The 18,653-nt window shown below is 41.9% G+C and overlaps 5 protein-coding genes across 6 annotated transcripts in view; 1 reads left to right on the top strand and 4 right to left on the bottom strand.

Moving 5' to 3' along the window:
* The window catches only part of LOC136433772 (MAP3K12-binding inhibitory protein 1-like), a 62,265-nt gene extending 53,860 nt beyond the window's left edge, over positions 1-8,405 (top strand). The window contains exons 1-10 of one of the 2 annotated variants that reach the window (XM_066426275.1): positions 10-160; positions 1,033-1,149; positions 1,785-1,869; positions 2,797-2,900; positions 3,050-3,146; positions 4,110-4,196; positions 5,480-5,671; positions 6,569-6,666; positions 7,295-7,342; positions 7,871-8,405. In XM_066426275.1, the coding sequence (XP_066282372.1) occupies positions 71-160; positions 1,033-1,149; positions 1,785-1,869; positions 2,797-2,900; positions 3,050-3,146; positions 4,110-4,196; positions 5,480-5,671; positions 6,569-6,666; positions 7,295-7,342; positions 7,871-7,981 (1,029 nt within the window). In that variant the 5' untranslated portion in view covers positions 10-70 and the 3' untranslated portion in view covers positions 7,982-8,405. Of the gene's footprint in view, positions 1-9; positions 161-1,032; positions 1,150-1,784; positions 1,870-2,796; positions 2,901-3,049; positions 3,147-4,109; positions 4,197-5,479; positions 5,672-6,568; positions 6,667-7,294; positions 7,343-7,870 lie in introns of those variants that run through there. The other variant, XM_066426277.1, reaches the window with a different exon arrangement.
* LOC136433773 (translationally-controlled tumor protein homolog) lies at positions 8,128-12,404 on the bottom strand. Its single transcript, XM_066426278.1, has one exon. The coding sequence runs from the start codon at positions 11,683-11,685 to the stop codon at positions 11,098-11,100; it is 588 nt and encodes a 195-aa protein (XP_066282375.1). The 5' UTR covers positions 11,686-12,404; the 3' UTR covers positions 8,128-11,097.
* LOC136432005 (translationally-controlled tumor protein homolog) lies at positions 9,687-10,253 on the bottom strand. Its single transcript, XM_066423017.1, has one exon. The coding sequence runs from the start codon at positions 10,251-10,253 to the stop codon at positions 9,687-9,689; it is 567 nt and encodes a 188-aa protein (XP_066279114.1).
* A 97-nt stretch (positions 12,405-12,501) lies between the features above and the next one.
* LOC136433774 (translationally-controlled tumor protein homolog) lies at positions 12,502-17,383 on the bottom strand. The gene has a single exon (XM_066426279.1). The coding sequence runs from the start codon at positions 14,807-14,809 to the stop codon at positions 14,234-14,236; it is 576 nt and encodes a 191-aa protein (XP_066282376.1). The 5' UTR covers positions 14,810-17,383; the 3' UTR covers positions 12,502-14,233.
* LOC136432004 (translationally-controlled tumor protein homolog) lies at positions 16,413-16,909 on the bottom strand. Its single transcript, XM_066423016.1, has 2 exons — positions 16,813-16,909; positions 16,413-16,651 (listed from the first exon to the last, which is right to left on the bottom strand). Exons 1-2 carry the CDS (start codon positions 16,907-16,909, stop codon positions 16,413-16,415), a joined length of 336 nt encoding a protein of 111 aa, XP_066279113.1.
* Positions 17,384-18,653: the final 1,270 nt, after the last annotated feature.

Below are 18,653 nucleotides of genomic sequence, written 5' to 3'. Positions count from 1 at the left end.
ATGGTTGTACCAGGTGTTGTATGTGGGCGTTATAAACCCTTGTGTACTTTATATAGAATCGTAAATACTCATGGATTTGGAGGAAATGGAGGCAGAGACCCTTGATGGACAGCCTGTCTTAGTTGCCGTTCTCGACGCAGTCAAACAGTTTCTGGACAAGGTAAATAATGTATGTCAAGGTGGTCTATAAGTTCTAACGGTAACACATGTACAGCTGGGAAATCTACCAGCAGAGTGAGAGATTGGAAGGCAGCGTTACAGAAGGGGCAAATAATGAGTCTAGAGTCTATGAGTCTATGGCAGCATCAATTTGGTGCATCAGGAGCTGACTGCTGGCTGTAATCATAACATGGTGGAGGGTACTGACGGGTTGGTGGAAAAACCTGTCCAGTCCGGAGTTGGTGGGGTTGTTTCAGTCCTACATTATAAGAATAAGACCCCGATTGAACTAATTAAAAGATTTCACCAGCCAATTTAGCCGGCTATTTTAGCCCAATAAGAACGCAATTCAACCGGTTAAGTAGTAAGGGTTTTAAATCTTTTAATTTATTTAACCGGTTATGATAGGCTTAATATGAACGGGTCTTAGAGACACTAATTACCTGAATGATTTATCGACAACAGTCTACTATTCTACACTATTCTACACTCATTCCTGTCAATGAGAATTTTTAGCACTGTTGACAGGATGTTCCCGTCATTAAGACTGTTTTTTGCACTATTTACAGGATGATCCTGTCAATAAGATTTTTTGCACTATTATAGAAAATAATATTAAAGAAATAAGAAAATTAACACCTCATGATCTTGTAAATCGTAACCCTTATAACCCTTACCTTGAGGATGATCCTGTAATTGTAAAATGTTGCAAAAATTAGACTTTTTGACATTCCTGAGATTTAAGACTAAATAATTATTAAATGCATGTTTAAAAGGGATTTTTAAAAATGCACAACTTTCTTATTGCAAGACAAACACTCACAACAGATAAAGAATGTAAACATAACGTTATATTATACATCACATTTACAGCTGGGAATTGACCCTTCAGCTGCTTCTCTACACCTGGACAGAACCAAACTATCTCGCCGGCAGGTGGCACATGAAGCGGTGACGGAGCACCTGGCTCAACTCTGCAACAAACTTCAGGTGAAATAGTTTCCCTTGCTGTCATTGGACTACTTACCCCAGGTGGGAGACCAGACCCCGTGATTCGGCGCGATCACCCACCACATGTGTGCCCGAACTTTACAGGCCCCACTGTCCTGCTGGCCCCCACAATCCAGCCCGCTCCAACTATCTGCTTGTAAGGGCTGGTCAACTCCCCCGGGTTAGGACTCACCCTACCCGTAGCGCTAACTTAGATCGGCGAGCACTGCCTGCCTTGAGCCCCAAAGGAACTGGCTAATGGGGCGATCCCAAGTCTGGTCTCCCAGGGTAAGGACTACTGGTCTTACAGAGAGGGGTGTTTCTTAATGAATAATGAATTAGATCAGAACAGATCCTAAGTTGAAAGACAATGCACTAGCCTGGTGCTAATAGTACTAGTACCTTTGATCAAGTTGATGGCTTCCCAGCTAAATAGTCTGGCACCTGTTGATAGAAGATCGACTGGCAATTGAATATCTGTGTGTATAGAATATAAGTGAGGTCTCTGATTGGCTCTGATTTGCATGGTCCTCTATAACCATGTCCCCAGTCCTCATTACAATTTGTTAGGAATTATCTCAAACTCTTTATGTTAATGTGTTTCATAATTTTCTCATCATAATCTTTTTCCACAGAATTTGAAAGACACACAGACAGCAATGAGCATTGGGGACGACATCTCGCTCCAGATGGAATGCCCCACACCACTAGTGGAACAGGGTAGGTTGCTTAGCAAGGAGAATATCTAGGCCTTCACTTGTATATCCAGAGAGCGAGGCTTAAACCCTGCTCAGGATGAGCGCAATGAGTCAAAGAGTGCCATAGGTACATGTAGCATCAGTACCACAGCCTTGCCAAGGAGTAGTATGACTGCAGGTTTTACCTTTTGGTAGATCATCAAAGTGTGCAGCCTCACGACACAAGTGTGGACCCGCTGGACAGAACTGCCTGGAAAAACGTTGTGAAGATCAGTTGACTGCTGCCCATACCACGTTGGCCTGTGTCAATGACCCGTTCCCGGCAGCAATATAATCAAATACTGGATCCATACTACATGTACTACTGCTAGTACTATTACCAGATGGTGCCTAGAAAGCTGATACCAAATACAAAGGTTACCAGTGAGTGTGATTATAGATCAAATTGTCAATCATATCGCACTAAAAGCATGATTAAAGAGAACAAAAATACTTTGTACCTTATCCGCCCATCCTGGTTGAAGTGACTTGGTATCCATTTGCAAACATCTGACAGGGACGAAGCCTTTTTAACCATTAGCCTGCCGTGTCTTTGATAAACATGATCAGTGTGTGGGTTAAAACACTTCAAACATTAAAAACAACACCTATATTTTTTAACCTGTGGGTGGGGGGTTATTCATAACTGCATTACATACTAGTATACCCAGTGGTGTTATCTATCTTCTGACACCAAGCTAGCATGTCTTATATGAACAAAAGGCTAGATGATCCAGGACTTAAAATATAATGTCAGGGCAAATTCAACCAACCCCTAAGGGTGTCTTTAAAATGTGCTGGCCTAACTTCTTTAGGGACCTAAAAGTTAGAATCTTTCAAGCATAAGGCAACAAAGGTACATTGTGCATGATTGTGGACAAATTGCAATAAACATTTTTTTTCTTTTCAGCTGTAAAAGAAGAATTCCATGACTGCAGACTTGGGGATTTACCTCAACAGCCCCTCCCAGAAGTAGACCCCAACCTGGTCCAGATAAAGGCAAGCAAAGCAGAGGTGGGTCACGATGTGAATGAGGTATATTCTGGAGTTAAGGACACTGTACTCTTGTCTCAACTAACTTTAGGTTTTTGAAAAAAAAAACATTTTCCACCTTGTTTGGATCGATATCTCATTAAATCTTGTAACCATCCTTTTACACACAGATTGAGAGAAGAATCCAAGCTTTTCTGCAGAGGAAACAGACAGAGGTTGATGAGAATAACAGAAGAGAGTTTGGGGCAGTCAAACCCAGCCTGCCAGGTATGCTACCACACACGTTCATATTACTACAGACAGCAACCTCCATCCTGCTAGATATATCACAGATCTACCTGAAACTGTATCTTCATACTGAGTCAGACCTGTCTACAGTGACTACTCAAGGGATTTGAAGAAAATAGTAGCAGTAAACAGTTGGCCACTACAGACAATGAATGATATTATATTAGAACAATGGGAAAATAATCTTGGGGACCACCAAAAAGCGCATTGCCAAGTCGTAATACACCCTTTTTATATTTCCATATGGTAGGCCAGGTAGCAATAGGTTACATATATAGTGCTGATTAGTTTTGGTTGGCATAAAGCAGAGCAGAGCTGGCAAGTAAGAGTGTGCCATGACAATACAATGTAAGATCAGCCGTCGCGTCGGTGTGGCGTAATGGTGAGAGCATAGGGCTGTCAAACAGTGTGGCCCGAGTTCGATTCCGGCTTACCCCCAAACATGTCTGGACATGCACCCGACGTTGTGCCCTTGGGAAAGGCACTTAACACAAATTCCCTCACTTCACTCAGGTGTAAATGGGTACCTAGCTTTGTCTAGGGACGTCCCTCGGATAGGACGTTAACTGGAGGTCCCGTGTTTGAGGAGAGCCACACCTTGAGCACGTAAAAGAACCCACCACATCTTTCAAAAAAGAGTGGGGGTATGCCCCAGTGTGAGTGGCTCTAAACGTTACGGTCTAAATGGGGTAGGGAATTTCCCGAGCAGCCTTTGTAACCCCTGCTTTTCCTATTGGGTCAGTGAAGTCATGCTTGTCTTGAGCATGGATGTTTCTGGCCTAGGATGAAGAGATGCTGCTTCAGTAAGAATTAGTTCAGTACTTCGATGAGTGGCCCCCTACGGCCTTGCACTGAGCGAGTTCGTTAAAAATTAAAAAAAAAAAGCCGTCTGTCTTCTCCATTACACAGAGTAGTTAAAGTCTGTTTGTTCTCCCTATACAGAAGGTGGAAGTGTGACTGAGCCGGACTTCAGCTGTGCCAGGACAGATGCTGTGTACCAGCCACGGGTGGGCAGGAGCCACATCAGAGGTTGGTATCATGGAGGCTTTTCATTGACAACTCATAATAATTATAATTTGTACCACCCACGGGTAGGCAGGAGCCACATCAGAGGTTGGTATAATTATAATGGAGGCTTTTCATTGACGACTCATGAAAGTCATAATGTGTATCAGCGAAGGGTAGGCAGGATCCACATCAGAGGTTTGTTAAATGGAGGCTTTTCATTGAAGCCATGATGATCATAATTTGTATCAGCGAAGGGTAGGCAGGACCCACATCAGAGGTTTGTTTAATGGAGGCTTTTCATCGATGTCATGATAATCATATGTCGATGAAGGTTAGACATCCAGGTAATAATATGCTAGAGTCACTGACGAAAAGTAGTGGATGCTACTTGGAACATCTGACCGTTTCCAAAATCATATCCAGTTGCTTGAGTAACTGTTATTTGGCGCATGATAATCATAATCTGTACCAGCCAAGAGTAGACAGAAGCGACATCAGAGGTTGGTATAATTATAATGGAGGCTTTTCATTGACGCCATGATGATCATAATTTGTACCAGCCAAGTGTAGGCAGGAGCCACATCAGAGGTTGGTATACTGCAAATGCAGGAATGTTCCCGGGGATTTAATTTCGCGGTAGAGAGAAAATGGAGTGTTCACGGTGGTTTTGAGGTCGCGTTTGAAACAATAGCCACACTACAGTCACACAATGGAACGGCTTTTCGCGGTGGTTATAAATTCGCGGTTAAGAGTTCACCACAAAGACCGAGAACATAAAACCACCGCAAACATTTCTGCATTTACAGTGATGGAAACTTTCATTGACGTCATGATAATTCGAATCCCTCCGCCGCAACCGTGTGGGCAGGTGTTCGGATTAAGCAGCAGCATATTGGCGTGTTTAACAGACTTTCCCTGTAATCCATCATGGTGCAAATGACGTCAAATGAAAAGCCTGAATTAAATAGGTAGATATGTTCAAGCAAGGAGGTTGACCTCTTTGGTTTAAGTTTATGAAAATACAAAGAATTAATACAAAGAAGTACCAAACCACTCAGGTTTGAAGGTATGCATAGCCTAATCGCACCTTAATCATAATTGGAGCAAAGATAGTCTAAAGGTAAAGGTAAAGCAGCCATCATCAACTGTGGAGAAAATGTATTTTCAAGTAGCTGGTGTTTTAAATCAAGTACATTGGGTGACCCCTACTCTTCTTGGTGTGTTGGGTTCTTTCACATGCAGAGAATTGATGCCTGAAGCTCTGCCAACTACAAACAGTATCTACATGAATGTATTTCCCGCAGTCTGCAGAGTAGTGAACCCATATGGACCCCTGACCAGACAGACGCCTGTGCCCAGATCCACGACTCCATCACAGACTGTTGTGAAGTTGGAGCCCGGGACATTGCCAGCCATGCCGTCCACATCAGCGGCTGTGTCAGATGGGATAGAGGAACGTCTTAGGAACATGGAGTCTCATCTCAAGGTCAAGTCAGGTCAGTATGTCCTTGACAGGTGCTTCCTTAAGTTGGATGTTACACTTTCGACATGACCATTGGCAGCATTTGTTGATCGGAAGAATGTCACCAAATTTCAAAATCACCAGAAATGACAGCATGTCAGATGTCCGAGACGTCTGTTAGACTCTGTTATGACTAGCACCACTGTTGAGGCCTGTCAGTGCATATATAACTTAAAGGTGTTTCAACTTTTTAATTTGTAATCCCGTAAGAATGGCCCATGTGTATTATGTGGGTGGACATATTTGATTCCTTGAATTGTCAAGGAATCACTCAAGGAGAAATGCAGAGTACTGTATTATTTCAATTATTCTTTTGGGCTTTTCTGTATGTTTCTGCTATTTTCAATACGCACAATTTAACACTACTTTATATCCTGTGCTGCTATTCTTGTGGGACTGGATGAGTTGCAAAGTAGTATGGGTAAGGGGATGAAGTCTGCCATCTCTGATTGCCCTGTTGTGATATGTATCCGTCACAGGAACACTGGTAAACATAGATATCTATATTATCTTTAATGATATGTATCCCACACAGGAACGTTGGTAAACACAGATATCTATATTACCTTTAATGATATGTATCCCACACAGGAACGTTGGTAAACACAGATATCTATATTATCTTTAATGATATGTATCCCACACAGGAACGTTGGTAAACATAGATATCTATATTATCTTTAATGATATGTATCCCACACAGGAACGTTGGTAAACACAGATATCTATATTATCTTTAATGATATGTATCCCACACAGGAACGTTGGTAAACACAGATATCTATATTATCTTTAATGATATGTATCCCACACAGGAACGTTGGTAAACACAGATATCTATATTATCTTTAATGATATGTATCCCACACAGGAACGTTGGTAAAGACAGATATCTACAGCCGGCTGAAGCAGCTGGAGAACCGCATCCTGCACCTGGAGGGGCTGTCACCCGAGTACTTCCAGCTGGGGGTGAGACTCTTTCTTCCTCTTCTTTAGACTCCACCAGGCCCTCTTACGGGCGTATGAATCGTAGAATTCGGCAGAATGATCAGCCAGTAGAGTCAGTCCACAGTGAAGATCACATTTCGCCCGTTTAACGGAGCCTGCAAGTGAAACCCTGGCGTAGTTAGTCTGGTAGAGACTACCTTTTCTTCACTGGGTTCTGCATCTGCAGTTGTCAGGGGTGCCTAAGTATTCATACAGGTTTTACGGGATTCATACGAGTTTTACGGGATTCATACGAGTTTTACGGAATACATACAAATGTTACGGAATTCATACTATCCACTACTAAGAAACGTACGAATTTTATGGAAATCTTACAAGTTTTATTAATAGTAAGAATCGTATGTATTCCATAAAACTCGTCTGAATTACGTAACATTTGTATGTTTCTTAGCAGTGGATTGTATGAATTCCATAACATTTGTATGTTATATTCAAGCACCCTTGGTTGAGGAAACATCCCGCAGCTGCAATCAGCCATGCTTCACTTTTCATTGCTTCTGTTTTTTTGTTGTCAACATTGAATTTACCAGCATTACAAGTCTGATAAAGTACACACAAAAAACTTACACTCCATGACTTGTTATTTTAGCCGGCAATTAAGTTCCAAAAGCAGGAGCCAGGCAGTCACATCCATCAGGTGGGGGTCGTTTATTGTTGTTCGCTTTTGTACAAGTTACATGATCCTTGCCACTTGTGACCATTTACTGGATAAGCTTCAATGTAAAAACCATGTGATCATACCCTCTCACTTCTAATGACAGGGAATTTGTAACATGCATGCTCCAAATCAAGGTTGAAGTAAGACTCCTTGTTCAAACCAAGACTGTAGAACTGTTTATCAGTGGTAAGTGCAGTGTCATGTCATTGACAAGTGCTGTATGATGTTAATTTACCAAATAAGCTTCCCTAATGAGATGCTACCTTAACCATGAACCTTCAGCAGCCTTTAAATTGTTTATTGACGAATGTCACCAGTATTCACTGCAAAAAGTTAGAATAATGTTATCGAAGAGTGCTACAAGGTTTTGACTTACCAAATAGGCTTCCCCAGTCAGATGCTTCCTTGAGCCATCAGCAGCCTTTAGACTGTTTGTTGAGGAATGTCACAAGTATTCAGTACAAAAATGGTAAGACTTCATCTTTCCTCTGTTGTATTGTTTTGCAGGACATGAGTGTAGAGGAGATAGATGAGCGGATGAAGGCTCTGCGAGAATCCCTCCTCAGTAAAAAGGACACTTTGCTGTACACAACAACCAACACAGACGACTTCCAGTGAACTTTTAGAGTTATACACATGTACATGTTCTTTAAAAAAAAGACAAACATCTTGACTTACTTTTTCGTAGGCAAGTAGTAGTGGACAACCTCAAGTCAACCATACTCACTCACACCACATCTTCAAAAAGATGCTGAAGCTGCATAGTTCTTGTTTAGAATTTTATTCGAGCCAACACCCAGACTAGTTTTGCCTTGTGTGTGGCTTTCTCAATGGTCACATTTCAGCTCGAATCTTTGACTTACTTTTTGATGACAACAATTTGAAAACAGATGCCTCCATTTCTAGTCACCGTGGAAGTTGACTGTCATTCTACAAGGTGGAACATTGGATTATTTATAGTAGTGTTGAATGATTGGTATTTATGATAATGTTGTTTTAGAAACCAGTTTGTCAGCCTATTAAAGTTACTGTACAGTAGGTATACTAATGAGTTGACATGTTTCATTTTGGTTTTGGCAAAGTTAAGTAGGACAAAAGTCATGTACATCCTGTATTCCAATGGCAAAAACCTGTTCGTTTTTTATGCATCATCCCTATCTTTTAATCTTTATCCCTAACACTGATGAAAATTGAATTCTTCCCTCAAGAAGACCACCTTTGCACCACAAACTTTATAGTGTATTCACTGTAATGTCATGGTAGAAAAAGAATGGTTTAAGAAAATATTCCTTTCTACAACTTCATTTATGATACTGTAAATGTAGAAATGTTCGCGGTGGTTTTATGTTCGTGGTTTTCGCGGCGACCGTTTCACCGCAAACTTAAAACCACCGTGAACATTTTTGTCCAATACTGTAGCAGTATGTGACTATAGCGCTGCCGCAAACTTAAAACCAAGGCGAACACTCCATTTTCGCCTTAGCGCGTAATAAAAACCTTGCCAACTTAAAAGCATTTACAATAGCATCTCAACAGCACCACCTATCTGTACGTATCTAAACTGCACACAACTATGACAGCTTAACAGGGTGGATACACATATATTTGTAAACGTAAACATGACCTACAATAAATCGAATAAAAAGTATTAAAATATACATAAGAATACAATACATACACATGTAATACAAATGAATCAATAGCAACCATGCAGATGTGTCAATACACCATCATAATGATTAGCTCCTGATTTGCATCGTTATCATCTAATTATGTCCATCATTGCTTAAGCTACCTTCATACTAAAACGATCCATACAAGAGCGATCGATCCGGCTTGGTTTTTGAATATCTCTCATCCTAAAGCTGCATTATATCCAGGACTCGACATAAGACAGTAAGTAAGCCAGCAATGCAAAATTAAGGACATTGCAATTAAGTCAATTTTCAAGTCATTTCCTTGCAAGGTAAGTTGAAGCAAAACTACCCCATTGCATGTTGTCATTCAGGGCGTGGAAGAGCAAAAATACAGTAAGCCATATGAACATGTTTAAAGAGCTGGATACACAGCTGCCAGCCATGTACGTCGTGTGGGCTGTTTTAGCGCTAACCATGGGCATCAGAGATGTGAGATAAGTGGCACAAATATGTTGAAAAAGGGAAGTAAATGGCAATCACATTAAGATTTTTTCTATCAACACACTTTAAAATTTTGGCGCCAAAATATTACCTAATGTAGCTTTAAGTAACCTATACCTTGGACGTAAGTGCCCCTAACGTTACAGCATCAGGCGCAAGACCACCAACGGCTGCCACTATATTAATTAAGCTTTCTCCTTCTCCAGGCCGTCCTTGAAAAAGAGCATGTAGGGGGTTCTTCCATCCTGCCGCCAGTCTAACAGCGCCACCATGCCTTCCTTATTCTCCGATTTTCCTATGAAGAACTGCAAGTCATTGAAGCTAGCCAGAATTTCTTTTAACACGCCTTCCACATCTTTCATGAAGATATCCACCCTATCAGGGTTTTCCTTCTCTAGACGTTCCTTGACCCTCTTTAGGTATCCTTTCATATAGTCTTTGTACTGTTTCTTGGTTAATTCGGTTTCCTGGAGATTGTGATGAAAAACGATGTTTACTCCGGACACCACACTGTCAGTGATGTCCACTGGGTCGGCGCCTTCCAATATCGGGTCTTCAAAAGCCGATTGTCTCGTCACCACCTTACCTTCAACTTCGTACAAAATACCATCTTCTCTGAGGAAGATTTTGAAAAAGTCGCTGAACATTTCGTCCCCGCTGATAACATCTTCGTAGATGGTCAATCCGGTTGAAAAATGTGTCGTTATGCCACAGAGGAACAGCACCAACAGCGCGGCACGTAGTGACCCCATTTCTCATTAGTCTCTACCAGACGAACTACGCCGGGATATGAAATAATTTGCCAGGGAAGTTTGGCCACCGGAGGGTTTAATTTGCAAACGCGGGCGAAATATTGACCCTCAACGTGGACGGACTCTACTGGCCAATTTATGATTCCTTTTTTGCCGAATTCGACGATCCATACGCCCGTAGGAAGGCCTGGTGGGGGCTAATCTCTCAGCCTCAGATCGCGCGAACAAGCGATGGCCCGATGGGATTGTAAAATCAAACTGTCAGACCAGAACGGAAGGAACGTATCTGCAGACCCAGAGAATGTAACGTTACCCCCAACATGCCACGTCTACAAGTACAAGTACAACAACAAAGGGTTCACGGTTCAAAGGTTATCGGTTACCTGTTGACGAGAGAATATGTAATCATCTGGACAGAAAAAGCGGTGGAAGATGAAATGGACTTTATTTGCCATTGCCAACATCAAAGCACTAAATGAAGGTAGATTATTTCAAATAGTCAGCAAAAAAAATCCCAGCTCAGTACATCTCACCAACCTACAAAAGCTGCCAGCCATGTTTGTTTACATCCTTGCATTTTGTGACGGTATCACACGATGAGTGTACCTTGTGTGGGCTGTTTTAACGCTAACCATGAACATCAGATGTGAGATCGTGGCACAAATATGCCGAAAAGTGGTCAAGTAAATGGCAATCACATTAAGATTTTTTCTATCAACACACTTTCAAATTTTGGCGCCAAAATGATACATAATGCAGCTTTAAGTAACCTATACCTTGGACGTAAGTGCCCCTAACGTTACAGCATCAGCCGCAAGACCACCAACGGCTGCCACTATATTAATTAAGCTTTCTCCTCCTCCAGGCCGTCCTTGAAAAACAACATGTATGGGGTTCTTCCATCCTGCCGCCAGTCTAACAGTGCCACCATGCCTTCCTTATTCTTCGATTTTCCTATGAAGAACTGCCAATTTTTGAAGTTATTCAGAATCTTTTTAATCACGCTTGGATAATCTTTCAGGAAGGCATCCACCCTATCAGGGTTTACCTCCTGTAGATGTGCCTTGACCCTTCCGACGTATCCTTTCACATAGTCTGTGTACTGTTCCTTGGTGAAGGAGGTTTCTTGGAGATCGTGATTAAGAAGGATGTCTGCTCCGAACGCCACACTGTCAATGTCAGGGTTGTCTGCTGGGTCGGCGTCTTCCATCATCAAATAGTCCTCAATAGTTAATCCTCCCTTCACCACCGGCTTACCTTCACTACCTTCAACTTCGTACAAGATCCCAGGGTGTATGAGGCGCATTTTGAAGATGTCGCTGAACATTTCGTCTCCGGTGATAAGATCCTTGTAGATGGTCAATCCGGTTGAAAGATGTGTCGTTATGCCACAGAGGAACAGCATCAACAGCGCGGCACGTAGTGACTCCATCTCTCGGCCTCAGATAGCGCGAACAAGCGATAATGGGGTTGTAAAGACCCGTAATTGTAAAGTCAAACTCTCAGTCTCGATCGGAGGGAACGTATCTGCAGGCCCAGTGAATGTACCCCAACATGCCACGTCTACAAGTACATGTACATGTACAACAGCAAAAGAGATCCGGATTCCTTCACAAGTACAAGTACAACAACAAAAGAGATCCGGGTTCCAATGTTATTGATTACCTGTTGGGCCATGTTGCTTTGATTATATGGAACCCAAAAGCTGATGCGAGCGTGCGAATAAAAAAAACTTTGCCAAAAAATGTTGCTTTCATCATGACATATCTGCGTTGTCAGGAAGGATGAACAAAACTTAACACACAGAGTATGGTATACCGGATAGTAGATTCTCCATTTTTGTTCTTTCACATCTTCTTCTTTGACTTTGACTTTGGAATTGAGTTTGGCATTCTACGACATTAGTATTTCTCTTCCGAATTTGAAATATTTCCTAAAATTTACAGCATCCATTTTCTTATTTTGCTGCTGCTTCGTACGATTTTCAGAATGGTTGCAAACTTTATTTACCTTGCAAACTAACGAAAATTGATGCGCGTGCAGAGGTCATTCATATGATCAAGGCAGTGCGGCCTAAGTAACAATTTCCTAGTAAGGCCAGGGAACTTATAATGTACTGTCGGAAAATATGCTGAATCAGCTGTGGCCAATGCAAAATTATTTTTTAAAGATAACAAGACAAGGACATGTACAGGTACCATTTTCTTACTGTATCAGCTATATATGCTTGTAAACAATGGCAGAAATAATAATAATGGTTTTTATTGGTCAGAAATTACCGGTACCCGCAATGGCAGCCTTTCTAGCACTGAATTGATGCAGGGTATTACAGGTTTCACATAATACACAACATATATAATATCTATTCCACACTTGCATTTTGTGGAACTGTCGCAAGGGTCTGGGCGGCTGCCTTTCGGCGCCACCAGGTGACCTCAATACGACTTTCCCCGACCGAAGTCAGGTACCCATTTACACCTGGGTGGAGTGAGGAAAGTCGTGTAAAGTGCCTTTCCCAAGGGCACAAGATCGGTGACATGACAGGATTCGAACTCGGGACCTCTTGGTTCTGAGTCAAACGCTCTGCCGTTGCACCACACGACCCCACAAATGAAATATCTATATATTCTTTCTAGCACTTGGTGTTAGGCCCAACTTGAATAAGGTTTGACAATCAGCCTACGATGCTGGGGGTTTGGTTCAGTTTACACATGTTATAGTAGAGTAGGTTGTTATCAAGTTTGGTATCCTCGGACCACCTCGTGGTTGTGAGATATCTATGTAACGTTACCACCAACTATCAGTTCATTATTGCATCTCTTGAAATAGATTGACAGTTAATACAGAAATTGACGGTTTTGTGACTAATGATGTGTTTCCCTGGTTTTATCTAGTCTATTGTCTTCACACTTGATGATATGTATCGATGTTCCTTTCATTGCTAGTTACACATGTCACGGGTCAGTGAAAGTCCTATCATGGAATGCAGCGAATTGACTCATAACGCATCAATCATGGGAATCTGCACTTATTGAGAATGAGACAATTCATCACACTGGGTCAGCCAAGGCAGCTCTCGCTGGAAACGGCTAACCCACAAAAGTACAGACGAACATACAACGTAAACGTGGCCTACAGTAAATGGAATAAAAAGTCATTACGATAATAACGATGATGATGTTTATTTGTACATTCCTGCCCACATGGGCTAAATGCATTACTTTCACTATTACAAGTACATGAAACGTTTACGTAAAGAATCATTTAAATATAGCGTTCCTGAACTGTCGGAGAATCAAAACAGCTAATATGAGCTATGTTACACTACATCTATCGTTTATAAAACAGCCAACTATATAAGGCTATGCTACTATTAAATACACTGTTTACATGTCTCTTCCCTCTTCTTGAAACAAGTCTATACGAATTCACAGAGTTTTTGTTGTACAATGTTGTAAGAGGATGGCATTGTATATACAAAAAGGTTGTCTTTTGTATTGTTAACACTAACTGAATACAACAATATACAATAGAAAACGATACATAAAACAAAAGAATCAATAGGGTAGGGTTCCTTTAACTTACTTTTAATTTGCAAGAAAATAACCGGAAGACTGACTTTTTACGATGTTCTTAATTAATGAATGAATGTTACATTGCTTGCTTACTTCTTGCTTATGTCCCGTAATGGACATAATTCAATAATGTAGCTTTAACTTAATGATGAGAGATACACAGAAACCAAGCTAGTGCTCTTGTATGGATCGTTTGAGTAGGTAAGTTAAGAGATAATTGAGATAATTAGATGCTAACAATTCAGATCAGTAACTTATTATGATGATTCATCATATTGATGATGATGTATTGACACATCTGCATGGTTGTTATTCTGATACAGATACAGAATATCGCAAGAAGTCAATTCTCTGCTGCAGCTTTAAGCAACCACCGGTTGACCACCGGTTGCCGCCATCAATTAATTAACCTTTCTCCTCCTCCAAGCCGTCCTTGAAAAAGAGCATGTAGGGGGTGTCATCCTCACGGAAGTTCAACAGCGCCACCATGCCTTCCTCATTTTTTGATTCTCCTCTGAAGAACTGCCATTCTTTGAAGCCGGCCAGAATTTCTTTATACACGCTTTGCACATCTTTCATTAAGACCTTCACCCTTGCAGGGTTTTTCTTCTCTATATGTTCCTTGATCCTTTTGAAGTATCCGTTCATATATTCTTTGTACTGTTCCTTGGTGAAGGAGGTTTCTTGGAGATTGTGATTAAGAACGATGTCTACTCCGGACGTCACACTGTCAGTGTCAGGGATGTCCACTGGGTCGGCGCCTTCCATAATCAAATGGTCGTCAAACGTTGATTTTCTCCGAGTGACCAGCCTACCTTCAACTTCGTAAAAGATACCATCGTCTCTGAGGCGGATTTTGAAGGTGTCGCTGAACATTTCGTCCCCGCTGATAACATCTCTGTAGATGGTCAATCCGGTTGAAAAATGTGTCGTTATGCCACAGAGGAACAGCACCAACAGTGCGACACGCAGTGACCCCATCTCTCAGTAGTCTCTACCAGACGAACTACGCCAGGATATGAAAGACCATGAAATAATTTGCCAGGGAAGTTTGGCCACCGGAGGGTTTCATTTGCAAGCGCGGGCGAAGTATTGACCCTCACCGTGGACGGACTCTACTGGCCAATTTATGATTCCTTTTTTTACCGAATTCTACGATCGATACGCCCGTAGGAAGGCCTGGTGGAGGCTAATCTCTCAGCCTCAGATCGCGCGAACAAGCGATGGCCCGATGGGATTGTAAAGTCAAACTCTCAGACCAGAACGGAAGGAACGTATCTGCCTGCCCAGACAATGTACCCAAACATGCCACATCCACGTCTACATGTAACACCGTTACAAGTACAACAACAAAAGGGTTCCGGGTTCAAAGGTTATCGGTTACCTTTTGACGAGAGAATATGAAAGGAACTGTACAGGAAAAGCAGTCGAAGATGAAACGCCGCTTTTATTTGCCATTGTCCACATTAAAGCATTGAGATAAATGAATTATTCAAACTATATTAAACCAGTAAAGGCTGATTCCCAGCTTTATAACGTTACATCTCGCCGACGTAAAAAAAACAACCCAATACAAATATCTCCCCAAACGTCGGGCATTTTAATGGGTGTATCTCGTGTGGGTTGCAATTGTGTTAACGTTAAAGACCCCAGTAAAACTATATAAATACAGGATAATGTAAACTATAGCCTTCAGTATGCGCCTGGCAGCCGTTCAGTGCACATCAGTGGAGACCTGGCTGAGAAAGTTTACCATGTACAAGTTACTCTTCAAGTCATGTTTGAATTCTATAGATAACATATAAGAATTTGAAGTATGGCTACACATAAAGAAGTTAGCTTGAAGGACAGTTAGCCAAGAAATAAAGTAATGACAACACTGGCTTGCAATTTAGTTTGAGACATTGGCTAGCAGTTATATGTACTGTTCTACAGAGCCCTATTCTATGCTGGTTACAACAACAAGAAGACGCAAAAAATCCCAAGTCATATTTCTAGACACACAACCTAGGCTAATGTTGGGAAGACATTGGAAATTTATATCCATTTAGACACTCTAACACAACGTTGACAGGGTCGATTTGAAAGTTTGAAAATTTGAAAATTTGAACAAGGTTGGCTTCCCCCAAACTGAAAGTTGTAGATAGCATTGTCTTGATTATCCAAGGGATCTTATCTGATTGAAACTTCCTTGGATTATGTGACTTTTTGATATCTGGGCCATTCTGCATGGTTTGATACTGTTCATAGAAAAACCAGTACAGAAAAAAGTTTGAATTCTCTGACAGTTATTATGGTAATCTGTCCCTGCTATTGTCCCAGGCTGGCAGACATCTAATCCTTTTATGAATTTATGTGGTTATGGGGGATTAATCCAGCCCTCAACCTGACATGTTGAAAAGTGGAATTAAATGGCAATCAGGTGAAGATTTTTCCCATCAACACACTTTTACATTCTAGTAGTGAGTACCAAAGTGTTACATAATAATCTTAGACGTTGGACGTAATATATAAGCGCCCCTTACGTTACAACACCAGTCGCAAGACCACCCACGGCTCAGTAGCCACCATAAGGTAAAAATACTTAAACTTCCTCCTCCTCCAGGCCGTCCTTGAAAAAGAGCATGTAGGGGGTTGTTCCATCCTCCCGGTAGTTCAACAGCGCCACCATGCCTTCCTTATTCTTCGATTCTCCTATGAAGAACTGCAAGTCTTTGAACATATCAAGAATCTCTCCATACGCGAATTGCACATCTTTCATGAAGATATCCACCCTGTCAGGGTACACCCTCGTTAGGTATTCATGGACCCTTTTGAAGTATCCTTTCATATAGTCTTTGTATTGATACTTGTCAGTAAAGCTGATTTCTTGGAGATTGTCGGATGAAGTATGATGTCTATTCCGGACACCACACTGTCCATTGGGTCGGCGCCTTCCATAATCAAATGGTCGTCAAAAGCCGATTTTCTCGTGACCAGCTTACCTTCAACTTCGTACAAGATACCATCGTATCTGAGGCGCATTTTGAAGGTGTCGCTCAACATTTCGTCCCCGGTGATAACATCCCTGTAGATGGTCATTCCGGTTGAAAAATGTGCCGTTATGCCACAGAGCTACTCTCCAAGCAGAGCTAGGGTTTCGGCTGGTTTTTGACGTGTTTTTAGGCGTTTTTGTCATGCCTTCTACTTTGTCATCGTTTTTGTTGTGTCGCCAACCCAACCTCTGCAGGCACTGACCTCGGGGCGGGGCAAACCTATTTACTTCCATTGAAGAAAGGTGGCAGTACTCCTCCCCGAGAACCATTAGATTATCATTAGTGGTAACAATTTTACTGCCCCGGATTATCACACATCCGGCAAGTGTAGAGCGGCGTTCACCAGGCCGCGCCGGTCCCCCGCTGACTGCCCTATTCATGCGACAGGCTGGTGTCCACGATCCCACGCCGGTATGATCATTGATAGCATCATAACGTACATTTCCATTGGATACCTCACAAGAAAAATACAATGATGCATGAACAAGACGTATGAAATAAATGTGTATTACGTATAAACTGCATTACTAGAAATTATTATTATCATTATCTAAGGCATCGTTAAATGGATTATGAACGGGAACACGTACCTTGTTTACGTTACATGCGGTTACCAATGCCCCCGCTTGCTGTTTTCAGATTGGACGGAACTTTTCAACAACAACAGCGAAATGGGCGACGGAGTTCTACCAACAGAGACTTAAAAATCCCCAAATGACACCAGAGGATTGACAGATTTTTGTGTGATTCGTTCTTTGATGGTTTTTGGGTGGTGTAAAGGAAGTGCGGTCACGATAGGCAAGTCATTTGTTGACGGACATTGAAGCGACTTTCCAACATGGCGTCCTGATTGTTTTGTATGTAACGTTATTTGTGGGTAGTAGTTTAGAGACTTTTTGAGATTCTACGATATCCTCCCACTACAGCATTGCATTTTCACAGTGGGGATTAAAAATGAGAGAATCTATGGCTATTTCGGGCTGTATATCGTCTTCTGGTACGACGGCCCATACGGCCTGGATCGTAGTTTAGTATCGCGGAGACTTTGTAAACTCCAGATGTCTTTGGCTGCACGTTGAGCTGTTATTTTCATACGAAAGTAATTGCAGTTAGCCAACGAGTAGGGGAAGCGTAAGAACATGGCATGAAAACTTGGCCACGACCGATAGACCGAGGATTATTACTAGAGGATTATGTCCTTGGTGAAACTGGGCCGGAAATTCTGTGGCGCGTGGGGAGGGAATCCCGTGCCTGGCCGGGCACGCTTCGCACTTTCTTGTGAAACGCTTGTAATGTGTTAGAATGATTAGGTTTATTAGGCATTGAAGCTTCCGTCTGCCTGCAGAGGTTGGGTTGGCGACACAACAAAAACGATGACAAAGTAGAAGGCATGACAAAAACGCCTAAAAACACGTCAAAAACCAGCCGAAACACTAGCTCTGCTTGGAGAGTACCACAGAGCAGCAGCGCCAACAGTGTGGCACGTAGTGACTCCATCTCTCGGCCTCAGATAGCGCGAACAAGCAATGCGGGTGTAGTCATTCTCTCAGACCAGAACGAACGTATCTGCAGACCAACATGTCACGTCTACAAGTACAAGCACACCATGGTACAAGTACAACAAGCCGGGTTCCGGGTTCAAAGGTTATCGGTTACCGTTGTTGTCGAGAGAATATACAGGAAAAGCAGTGGAAAATAAAATGCACTTTATTTGCCATTGCACTGAAAGAGATAAATTATCTAAGCTGCTCAGCAAAAACAAGTCTTTATACATCTCACAAACCTACAAA

Source organism: Branchiostoma lanceolatum, chromosome 4 (assembly GCF_035083965.1).
Source record: "Branchiostoma lanceolatum isolate klBraLanc5 chromosome 4, klBraLanc5.hap2, whole genome shotgun sequence".
In the NCBI taxonomy this organism is placed as follows: domain Eukaryota; kingdom Metazoa; phylum Chordata; class Leptocardii; order Amphioxiformes; family Branchiostomatidae; genus Branchiostoma; species Branchiostoma lanceolatum.
The sequence above is the reverse complement of the archived record's forward strand: the minus strand, read 5'-3'. Positions and strand labels throughout refer to the sequence as shown.